Below are 12,669 nucleotides of genomic sequence, written 5' to 3'. Positions count from 1 at the left end.
TAAAAGAATATTCTAGAAAAGCAGTGTGAGTGAAGGCACAGAGTCATTATGTTAGTTATTCATTAGAGGACACAGATGTGATTAGAATAAGTGCCAACTAGTAATGGAGAAAAACAAGAAGGTAAGATTAGCAACTGAGGGGCTGGAGAGATGGCTCAGCGGTGGTTAAGAAACTGACTGCTCTTCTAAGGGACCTGGGTTCAGTTCCTAGTACCCATATCGAAGCTCACACTTGTCTGTAACTCCAGTTCCAGGTGATCTGACACCTTCCTACACACACACATGTAGGTAAAACACCAATGCACAAAAAATTTTTTAAATTATTTTTAATTAGCTAATGAAAGGTGAGGGCATCCTAAAAGAGAAGGTGAACTTGCACAAGGAAGAGTGTTTATTAGTACCTGTTTTATGCACTAACCTTTGCTGTCCTAAGGCTTTATGTGCCTTCATCCTTGTAGCCCTACAACTACCCTAGGAAACAGACAGGAGTGCATCCTCCTTTCTGATTGAAAGGAGGCCCCAAATGGATGGCTAAGTGGTTGAATTACAATACTGGCAAGCAGCAGAAATAGGATTTGAACCCAGAGTCAGACTCTAATTCATATTCTTGGTCATTAGACTGCCATGCTGCTTCTGTATCTCATATGGTATAATGTGCTAGACTGGTTCCTTGGTGTCTATAGTGCTATGATGTCTCCAGTCCATCTGCTATGCTGTAATCACAACAAACATGCCCATATACAAATTTTTACCTCAGCACACTGTGTGTGTTTTACTTCCAAGTACATATAATCAACCCAAAACAATGCTGTCTTAAACACAAAAGGGATCATGTTTTAGAGAAGTGGATTCTTGGTCATTATTGAGCCATGTCCGCATTATCCTAGCAATAAATAACACCATTACCTTTAAAAGGTGCTTCTCTTCTCCACTCTACCCCAAGGGCTTCCGTCCTCAAGGTCACATAAGAAATACTTGTTAACTGAAGCTTATTCCACTATTCCTGCATCCCCAGGCAGAACTTTTGGCCAGTGAGGATGCAAGGCTTTAACAACCTTGTTCTAGCAGAGTAGGCTCTTTCTAGCCCTGGGAAGTCTTCTGAAACACATTTCTGCTTATATATCAGAACTTACTTCATGGTTGTACTTAACTACAGAGGAGTCTAAGAAATGTCACCATTGATATGGACATGCTGCCAGCTCAAATAAAATCAGGGTTTACTACTGAGAAAGGAAAGGTGGATATTGGGTGGGAATTACCATTATTGGCCACACTTCTCCTTACCTACCAGACTGCAGCTCCCCAGCGTGGATCTTGAGCATATAGCATGGGGATGGTGGAATGAACCCATCATGGTATATAAGGACTTACACCATGGAGAACCCTGATTTCTTACTTCTAGCTGCCATGTCACTTAAACTTTGCCCAGTTCAGAATCCTTGAGTTCTATGAAGGTGTGCCTTCCTGCGACATCCATCTATTCTTTCATTTTGTTCAACTTAAAATTGTTTATCTAAGAGCCAATACCCTTATTTAATATCAAGTAGCCCTCTCCCCATCTCGAGACAGTTGAAATAGGCTGGAGAGTTTGCTTACTTATTTGGTAATTTTTCATCATTTACAATGCAATAAAAAGTCAGTATGCATCATTTAGGCATCAAACATTTAGTCAACAATACAAGAATGGCAGATAGTGTGTTTTATTTTGTGCCAGAGCTGGGTTAATTATTGCCATAGGTTAAGTAAGAAATCGAAAATGTAGGTTTTTTTTTCAGTGTGTCCAGTGAATATTACTCAACATCAATGTGAAGAGTAACTGTATTAGTCAGAGTTCTCTAGGAATTTGTTGATGACTTACAGTCTGTAGTCCAACTGCCTAACAATGGTCAGCAGCAGCTGTGAATGGAACTCTAAGGATCTAGCAGTTGCTTAGTCCCACAAGGCAAGCAGGCAAAGAGGAGAAAGTCTTCCTTCTTCCAATGTCCTTATCTAGGTCTCCAGGAGAAGGTGTGGCCCAGATTAAAGGTGTGTGCCACCACACCTAGATCTGGGACTTGCTTTGTCCCAGGTTATCTTGAACTCAGAGATCTCCTTGCCTTAGTCTCCTGAGATTCATAGCTATTATGCCGCAATATCTCCAAGCCAAGATCCAGGTCAGAAACTTCTATCTCCCAGCCTCAATATAAGGATCACAGGTGAGCCTTCCCAATTCATTCCAGATATTGTCAAGTTAAAAACCAGGAATAGGTACTATAGTAGTGTATTAGTTAGGGTTTTACTGCTGTGAACAGACACTATGACCAAGGCAAGTCTTATAAAAAAAAACAACATTTAATTGGGTCTGGCTTACAGGTTCAGAGGTTCAGTCCATTATCATCAAGGTAGGATCATGGCAGTATCCAGGCAGGCATGGCGCAGGAGGAGCTGAGAGTTCTATGTCTTCATCCAAAGGCTGCTAGTGGAAGACTGACTTCCAGGCAACTAGGGTGAGGATCTTATACCCACACCCACAGTGACACACCCATTCCAACCAGGTCACACCTATTCCAACAAGGTCACACCTTCAGATGGTGCCACTCCCTGGTCCAAGAATATACAAACCATCACATTCCACTCCCTGGTCCCCTGCTTGTGGACGTTGTACATCGTGGTGCGGAGCCTAGTGCGCACCACGATGTACAACGTCCACAAGCAGAGCATTCCACTGCTTTCCAAATCCAAAGTCCCAAAATCCACATTCTTTCAAATAAAAGCATGGTCAGGCCTATCACAGCAATACCCCACTCCCAGTACCAACTTTTGTATTAGTTAGGGTTTTACTGCTGTGAACAGACACTATGACCAAGGCAAGTCTTATAAAAAAAAACAACATTTAATTGGGTCTGGCTTACAGGTTCAGAGGTTCAGTCCATTATCATCCATTATCATCAAGGTAGGATCATGGCAGTATCCAGGCAGGCATGGCGCAGGAGGAGCTGAGAGTTCTATGTCTTCATCCAAAGGCTGCTAGTGGAAGACTGACTTCCAGGCAACTAGGGTGAGGATCTTATACCCACACCCACAGTGACACACCCATTCCAACCAGGTCACACCTATTCCAACAAGGTCACACCTTCAGATGGTGCCACTCCCTGGTCCAAGAATATACAAACCATCACAAGTAGCTTTTGGAGAAAATGAGAGACAAGCTGGACGGGATTGAAAAGGTGAAACTTGAAGACTTGGGCCTGAATGAGAAGTGCTTGAATATGTCAAATCAAGACTCTAGTAATCAACTGAACATAGGCTGATGGAGTAGCTAATGAGGACATGGCATCGAAGTTATCAGACCTAACTGGTGGAGTCACCCAAAATTGTGGTATAGTTACTTTATGGACACGTGAAAGGACTGTGGTTATCATTATGGGCACATTGAACTTCTTTAATAGTAGGGCATTAGAATAAGAAGTATATATTTTATCTCTAATTCATTTTTGAGTATTTTAATGAAGCAAGAACAGTGCTATCTTAAAAAACTTTGCTTATTAGGTGTGGCATGCATGCCCAGCAATGGTAGTTATGTTACTTTTATTTCCTTAAACTAGTGCTTCTCAGCTAATGCTAGGACCCTTTAATATAGTTTCTCATGTTGTAGTGATCCTCAGTCATAAAATTAGCTTTGTTGCTACTTCATAACTGTAATTTTACTACTGTTATGAATCATAATGTAAATATCTATGTTTTAAAATGGTCTTAAGGGACCCCTGTTAAAGGTTCATTCAATTCCCAACGGGATCTCCATCCATAGATTGAGAACTGCTACCTTGAACAATGATATTTATCTTTGCTTAAAGTAGAACAAAAGGGTTTGAATAAGGAATACTTGTTCTGGGATTAGGTGGAATTGTGCTGACTAACCATTTGGTAATCACAAATAAAACAATGCCTTCAGCAATAGTCTGTTTGAAAGCAATGTGCCATTGTTAAAATCATGTATTATTTTGGTAAGTTGTTTACCCTATACAATACAGTTTAATGTTGGTTGTCTCTTTCGTGTGTTTCAGGGTAAGATGATGGCATGCAAACACTGCAGCGATATCTTCAGCAAGGAAGGAGCTTTAAAGCCAGTGGCCGTAAATAGAGAGGACCAGGGACTTGAAGCAGATGATGAAAAGGACTCACTTAAGAAGCAGCTGAGGGAGATGGAACTGGAACTGGCACAAACCAAACTGCAGCTGGTGGAAGCCAAGTGCAAAATCCAGGTTGGTCATTTGATAAACGGTCAAAAGAACACAAGACAAACAACGCTGTTTTACTCTAGAGAAATTACACAGGCATATAGAATAGATCTGAAAATCTCACACTACTGATAGTAAGTCATGAAAAGTTGTATTTTTAAACAATTCTAATATATAGATAGTAAGTTTCTACATAAAGTAAATTTGATTTGTAAGATGGCATACTTATTTTGATATAATAATTATATTTTGGCTGAATATTTTATATTACGGGACAAGAGTTATTGTCAATGTTATTCAGAGTTGATTCATACTTTAATTTTGTAATTGTCAATTCTGAGACTGCCACTTCACATAAATACATAGTACCAAAATGCAAAGGATGTTCTGGATCATTTAACTACAGATTCTGTCCTAATTTCAAGACAAAATTAATTCCATGGCTTAATTTTAATGAAACTTGCCAGCAACTTAAGCAATTGATTTATTTTTGTAATTTTTTAAGATTTATTTTTGTGTCTGGGTATTTTGCCTACATTTATGTCTAAACACCACATGTTTACAGTACCCACGGAGGACAGAAAAGGGCATTGGATCTCCTGGGAATGGAATTACAGGTGGGTGCTGGGAATTGAACCCAGAGACGCTGGAAGAGTTGCCAGTGCTCTTACTTAGTCTTCTCGCCAGCCCTCAATTTTTTGAAATTTTTTTAAAGCAGTCTAAGACTATAATTCAAATACATACTTCGTTACATACGTGCTGAGAAATGATGAAAACAGTAACATATTTTCTATAAATAAAACTATGCTTCTCTATAAGAACAGAAATGTTTGTATGTACAGTAAAAATACTGTAACACATTAACATACACAAGTCCAAAAGCTGAGCCAAAGTGGACTTGAAGTAGCATTTGTTGGTGCTGTGTGGCATGATGGCCTGCCCAGTGCAACATGCAGTTTGTGTTCAGAACCAGGGCTGACGTGAAGTCACATGATAGATATGGGTAAGTACAGACAAAGACCTCAGATTCACTATACCTTTGGTTTTGAGTTAGTTTTTTAGCATTACCAAATGTTGTCATGACCTTCCCTACCTCCTATATTGAGTTATGTGACCCAACATGTTGGAAGACTTTCAACCTATACTTTAAAAAGCTGAACTTACACAGGATCAGGGCATCTTCCTTTAATCCAAGCACTCAGGAGATGGAGGCTGGTGTATCTCTGAAAGTTTGAAGCCAGCCTGGGCTGTGCAGTGAAACCCTGTCCTTTAAAAAGAATCTGGGCTCCCAAATACTGTCCTAGGTTAGAGTCATGATGTTCCTCCATGTGGTACATTTTGTATCCCTAATACATCCTGGACCATCATGTCTTATAGCATGTACCCATAGACACAAACATAATTTAAGTGATTTTTAAATAATTAAAGTTATGTTTTATGAGAACTTTTAGTATGCTTTTTGTTTGTTTACCCTTCATGTAGTCACCGTGGTTGGCAGATCTGAAAATGACAGACCCAAGCCCTCAGTTGTTTTTAACTTCACAAAAGACTAATCCCCCTCTTTCCTTTGGAGCTGTTTTGGGTCTCAGCTGATTTTTACCAAATTCCTTTCTCCATTCTCTCCATATTGGATAACAGCAATTAGAAAAATGTGTCCGTTGTCTTGGTGGACTGATCTGTTGCTTTTTACCAGTAAGCCCCACACCCACACCCACACCCACACCCATGCTGCTTTAGGGATCCTCAGTACCATGTCTTGTCTGGAACCTGAATGTTCTCAGGGCAGGATTTGAATTGGAACTCATTTGTACTCATATTTGTTTATGGTTTTAAGCATGTAGTCTCCAGTTGCATCCTAAACCTAAATGTAGACCTAAGTAGCAAGGAGATGGGGAAGTAAAATGTGGTTCATTTCTCTATTCATAGAAAGCACAGATTCTCATTTTCACTAGTAACTGTTTTAGCTCTCCACTTTTCTCTTCTATTAGGAAGCCAACTAAATGTCTCCTGGGCTTTGAGGGAGGGCTGGCTGCAGAGGCCTGGTGAATTGAAACAGCATTTTAATTTCCTCTGGCATTTATATAACCTGTAATCTTCTTCCACTAGGAACTTGAGCATCAGAGAGGAGCGCTTATGAATGAAATACAAGCTGCAAAAAACTCTTGGTTTAGTAAAACCCTGAACTCTATCAAAACAGCCACAGGCACTCAGCCACTACAGCCGCCACAGGCTCCCCAGCCACCCAAGGAGAGCACATAGTTCCAGCCTCAGCCAAGCACAAGAGCACAATGATCAAAACATCAGAAACCAAGAATTTTTCCTGTTGTCCCTTTGAAGAAACTAAAGGAGACCAGAAAGCAAGTTAGACTCTTTTCAGTAGCTCTGTCTTTCATGTATGACATTTTTCAGAGGGATGTTATTTAAACTGACCTGGTTTATGTTGAATTATCTATTTCCAAGCTTCTTCATGGAAAACCACATTCAGCTCCATCATATTACACATTGTTTTATATGCCTGAAATTTAGTTGGAAATGAGTAATCTAGAACTAAATGCTTTTGTTTAGAATTAACTATTCATAATAATTTTTATTTTACATAAAAATGAAGACATGTTATCCCAAGGTTGAAATGGTAAGATCTTCGTTGCAGAAGTCTGTTTTTTAAAGGGAAACTAAACCTCTTTTAACGTTCCAGGATTATTCATATAAAGCACACCGTGGGGCCGCACATGATCACTGAGAGGTTTCACTCTGAAAGTGACTTCCAGAGTGGTGTTACTCCTGTCCAAGAAAAGAACAGACCAGGGGTTGGTTTGAAAGTTTCCCTCCAACTATTTTGAGTTGGTTACATTTGGAAATGGAGAGCCAATAGCTGTGGAGTAGATGGACTACTGCACTCTAGATAAATAAAGACTTTAAATAAATGTGCAAAAAAATCATTTGGCTCTGGTATTCTAGCAGTTCCTTTTAAAGACTCCACATGGGGCTTTTTCTTCTGATGTGCCTATGTATCATCACAGAGGTGACTTGTGGAAAATGTAACCTCAAAGATGGATATTCTAAGTTGCAGACTTAGGCTTCCTTCTCAGGAGAAGTCTAAAAGCCCATGTTCAAGCATTGGACTTCAAATGAAACAGTGATGAGGCAATGGGTAATGACAAACTTGTTAAGGCCAACACCTATGTTCTGTACCTTTTTAAAGGATGTGACGTTACCAAGGAAGTTGAGGAGACCTTCCCAGCACCTTAATGTCAGGCAACTTTCCTAACTTACTCCTCAACTCCCAAACGGTGGCTCGCACCTGGGAATAAAGAGAAACGAGTACATTTTTCACATTCTGGGTTGACTAAACCTTTATAGAAATTCTTAACTCATGGATTGGAAGGGTAGCTGTTAAAAAATGGTGCAAATATTTTTTCAATTATATTTGACATATCTGTATAAATAGCCCTTGCAAGAAATTCTTTGGAAAGAACAAAACTAATTTTTCCATTTTCTAAGCTACTATGGAAGTCTCTAATCCCTTTATAGCAACCAAACAACTGTCAATCATGTACAGTAACATTTGTTTATATTCATCTTTAGCTTCATTGTTATTCATACTGTTTCCAACGTATCTTCAAGTATGGAGTGCCACCATGGCTCTCCTCTGTGCCATATATTGTAGTAACCACTCTGAGAGAGACCTCTCAACCCCTGCCTTCATGTTGTTCATGACCAATCCTTCCTCTAAGATCACTTCTGAGTTCTAGTAAGTGGAATTTCTTTATTCTCTAGATATCTGTATCATCTACAGGTCATAAAACTGAGGCTGTTTTTTGATATGTCACACTTACCACACAATGCTTTCCATATAGAAATTTGTTTTTCTCTGATAGCTTTCTTCAGAAGATTCATTTCTTCTTACCAAAAGGGCAATAACCCAGCACTCCTGATATCTCTGTTGACTTTAACATTCCCTACATAGTGGTTTAGATAAGCTATTTTTTTCATGTAAAATATAACGGCTTGAACATTAAATCATTTCTGTCAATCATTTACTGCAGCTACTTAGCTTTATTGGTACTGTGTTTTGAGACCAGAAAGCCTGGCCAACTAAATTAAGGTGCATTTTTGTGGACTTCTAAATACCATCCACAGATCTTTTTAACTTCTGAAAATAAATACATTCCACAGAATACCTGAGTTGCAAATTTTCCATAAGTGGTAAATGAGAGAAAAAGAATGGCTCTAGATCAAGTCTTTATCTGTTCAAGCCACTTTCTTTTTTTCTTTTTAAGCAAAAATCACCAGGAACATATGCTTTAAGAGTTAAATATATCTTTCGAGTTTTCATCTAACTCTTCCAAAAGACGTAGTGGCAATACATAATCTTTTCTGTTCTCCAGGACCATATAATACTGGGGCATGTATACTGGTATCATATCTAAGCTGCCCAGCATTACACTGTCTTTGAGTTAATAACAGAAGTAAAGGAAAGTCAAGAAGTAGTGACTGCTTGTTTACTGTTTTACCACAGCAGTATCCGACCACATACTCCTCACCATTGCTTGAGAACTCCAGAATGCCAACAGAAAGCAACTAACTCATCTCACTTTCACTTACTATTTTATATATTTGATAATTGAAACTTTTTTTTCTTGAGACAGGTTCTACTATGTAGTCTAGGCTAGCCTTGAACTTAGAACCTTCCTACCTCAGCCTTCCAAGTGCTGAGATTACAGACAGACATCACAACAGCTAAAATGATTCTTTTCAATTCCTTGTATAAGAGATAAACCAGCCAAGTATCCCAAGATATTTTCAAACATGGCAGTTTCTTTCATCCTTCCCTAAGAGTTACATGACAGTAAACACTCCTGAAATGCTGACATTTGCAGCATCTAAGAGGTGATCGACCCTTCCTCTTTTTGTTGAGTTCTGTAGAATACAATGAAGATTCAACCCATTGGCTTTTATAACTTGGAGGTCTCTTTTAGTATATTCTTGAAAGCTGAAAGACACTAAGCTGGATTTAGAGTGCATATGTTTAGCACACGTCCTGAGCCAAGTCACAGTTTGGTTTTTTATTTTTTAGAACTTGTAATTTAATGCAAATAAATTCTTGGTTCACTACACTTCAGTATGAGTGCCTATCGGAAACAGTAATGGGAAAGCCACATAGGCCACAACCTATCTTTTCATACAGTATCTGTCTTCCTCTCACTGACTATTAAGTAAGTAATTTCTTCTTTTTGGTCTTCTTGAATTTACCTGGTAAAGTTGAGAAGATCCTTTTGTACTGATGATAAGAGTTTAGTATTTGTTTTATTTCATATATATTGAAAATGTTCACTTTTCCCTACAATGTATATTTATTTGTCTTCAACCCTTGCTCTAGCTATTGAATTGGGTAATTAGTAGTTTCAACTAAAGTGAGAAAACTGAAACAATATACAGGTAAGAGGGCACAGCTGATAAAAGAGCTTTAAAGTAGTCACCTAGGTCAGTGTTGGTGACAGTGATGCACACCCACAATCCCAACACTCAGGAGGCTGAGGAATAGTCATGCCTGTGAGCTCCAGGCCAGCTTGGGCTACCCAGTGAGTTCCAAGCTAGCTAGGATTACATAGCAAGGCCCTATTTAAAAAAAAAAAAAAAAAGTAACAAAAACCAAATCAAGTGTGTGGCTAATATCAGGCTAAGTAAGCACTCTTCTGCTCTCACGGAAACCGCCTCTGCTAATGACCTCACCCGCCCTGTGCATCAAACATGAAGGTGGTTGCTTGTGCTTTAGGACTCCTTTACGTGGACAAAGAGGTCACTGTGAAAGGACCTCGTTTTATCTCCTAAGAAAGACGCTTAGAAAGATGATTGTATTACATAACTTATTCTTTATAATACTCTATTCTCTTGCTTTAATATCTAGCAAATGAGATAATGAACAATTCTGTTGTATGATTTGAATAGTTAGGGATGAGTGTGGATGTGTGCACTGTGTATGTGTGTGTGGTAAAATTTTATAGAGTATATGATTCTTTTGTTTACCTAGATACCAGGCAACCAAATACACATTAGACTTTGAGACATAACGTTCAAAACTGGAATCCCAGATAGCATCTCTGTGGCCTGTTTTCAATGACCATGCATAAAACTCTTGTCTGGTCATTGTGCTGGGGTCACATTCAACACAGTCTTCTTTTCTCGTGGTGGCTTATATGTAATACATGCAAGGCACTTTACGTTACCCATTTCCTTGCCGTTAAAGGTCTGCAAACATGAGGACTCCCAGATAGACTGTACCTCAACAGGTGATGCTGATCTTGAATCATAAGAAGAAAAAGTAGATGCTTATAGAATTGTAGTGATTACAGTCAGCTGTCACATGTATCAGTCTCAATTTCCTCTTAAAAAACAAAACAAAATGAACTACAGCTAAAACTTACCTCCAGCAAAACATATCACTTGCTATAGAACTATCTCCATCAATATGTCCCCTCACTGTGCCCTCATCTCTGGTTTATCATTTACAGTATTTGAAAAAATTTAAGAAAAATGAATCATTGAGAAGAAAATGAACATTACTTTTTATTGACAACTGATTAACACAAGACTCCTTTCACTAACCTATAACTTTGCATAACGATATTACATATGGAAAATAATCAAAGAAACTGATTTGTGAGTATAAGTGCATCAAAAGACTATTGTCATAAAAGCACAAGAATAAAGATGGAGATGATCCCAGAATCCAAGATGTCCCAATAGCCTCCTGCATTGGTTTTACTATTCTTGGCATTTTGCATAATGCATGGATTCTTTGTTCAAATTAGGGAATGGGTTTTTGTCAGCCCTATTTCTTTCTTTCCAAGTCCTTAACTGAGGAGGTAATATAAATCCTATGCTATTTTTATGAAATATGATTTTCCCCAGCATCTACAATAAAAACACGTTAGAATAAAGGAGTTGACTAGTCTGGAAAATGCTAATTGACCGTAAAATCAACATTAGCCATCAGCCTCTTCCTCTATAAACACTGACCAATTACTTGTTTCCATAATGACATGTATTATGTATAGAACACTCTATTAATGTAAATGTGATGCTTGTTAAGAAAGTGCAATTTATTGTACATTGTCCCAACAAATGTTTACTTTTATAATCGTTATGAACTTGTATTGGATTGGTATCTTGTTTAGATGTGTGAATGAAACCTTGTGAATAAACAGATGTGACCAAGAAGGTAACAAGGTGGCTGTTTTGTGAGCCAGTGACATTTTCAATGCTTTGTGTTGCCCTTTGGTCCCATTAAACAGTAATAAACATTTCTTTTAAAGTGCATGTGTCTAATTTCTTTCAAGTTGACTTTATTTTGAATCTACTTACTGATATTAGTGAACTTAGAAAGAAATCATACATAGAAGTATGCTCCAGGATGTACACAGCAAAATGATAACCAGTATAGTACCAGTGCTAATTATTAAAGACTAGGTTCCTTGATTACAAGTAAAAAAATCATCTTGAGATAGTTTAATAACCTTTTTTAAAAAGAGATTTAATTATTATAAATAAGTACACTGTTGTTGTCTTCTGTTGTTGTCTTCTGTTGTTGTCTTTAGACACACCAGAAGAGGGCGTCAGATCTCATTACAAATGGTTGTGAGGCACCATGTGGTCGCTGGGATTTGAACTCTGGACCTTCAGAAGGGCAGTCAGTGCTCTTACCCACTGAGCCATCTCACCAGCCCCAGTTTAATAGCCTTTAAAGGCAATGGATTCAGATAAAATAGGAATATCCATAGCATGGTACCCTAAAGCCAAGCAGTCAGACCTGAAGAGGTACCGAAACCCAGGCAATTCGCTCCAAAAGTAACTTTTGTGTTCCAAGTAATGTTTATCTGATGCTTTTTTTTCCCCTCCAAAAGCATGCTTTCTAGCTTCTATATGCACATCCATCAAATTTTCACATCCTTTGACTAGTCAGATTTGGACTAGGCCATTCCAGCATCCCAAACCTAGATTCCTTAAAAACATATGACCCATCCTGCGTTAGATGGCTACTGCTTACTTTGTATATACAAAAAAAAAAAAAAAAAAAAAAAAAAAAGGAATTATGTGCAGAGACTCAAGGTTTGAGTTATATGGGGTATGAGAAACAATCTGATATGTATAAGTTGTAGTGTTATTGTTAGCATTTTTATCTCAGGACACAAGGGGGTTTTGTTCAGTCTTCCTGACTTCTAAATCTAGTGTATCCATCCACTCAGAGTAGGGATGGGGTAAAAGGTTTTATCTTCTTTTGTTTTGAGACACAATTCTTATTCTAACTATAGTGATTTGAATAGGAATAACCCCCATAGGCTCAAAGATTTGAATGCTTGGTCCACAAGGAGTGGCACTATTAGGAGGTGTGGCCTTGTTGGAGGAAGTGTGTCACTGGGGGTGGGCTTTCAAAAGCACAATCCAGGCCCAG

General features: G+C 38.4%; 1 protein-coding gene across 3 annotated transcripts in view; it reads left to right on the top strand.

Moving 5' to 3' along the window:
* Window positions 1-11,535, top strand: part of Rabgap1l (RAB GTPase activating protein 1 like) — a 551,913-nt gene extending 540,378 nt beyond the window's left edge. For 2 of the 3 annotated variants that reach the window (XM_029477265.1, XM_021173820.2), the window contains 2 exons: window positions 4,044-4,241; window positions 6,324-11,535. In XM_029477265.1, coding sequence (XP_029333125.1) covers window positions 4,044-4,241; window positions 6,324-6,476 — 351 coding nt within the window. In that variant the 3' untranslated portion in view covers window positions 6,477-11,535. The remainder of the gene's footprint in view (window positions 1-4,043; window positions 4,242-6,323) is intronic. The other variant, XM_021173796.2, reaches the window with a different exon arrangement.
* The last annotated feature ends 1,134 nt before the right edge of the window (window positions 11,536-12,669 follow it).

This window comes from Mus caroli, chromosome 1 (genome assembly GCF_900094665.2).
Source record: "Mus caroli chromosome 1, CAROLI_EIJ_v1.1, whole genome shotgun sequence".
In the NCBI taxonomy this organism is placed as follows: Eukaryota; Metazoa; Chordata; class Mammalia; order Rodentia; family Muridae; genus Mus; species Mus caroli.
The sequence above is the reverse complement of the archived record's forward strand: the minus strand, read 5'-3'. Positions and strand labels throughout refer to the sequence as shown.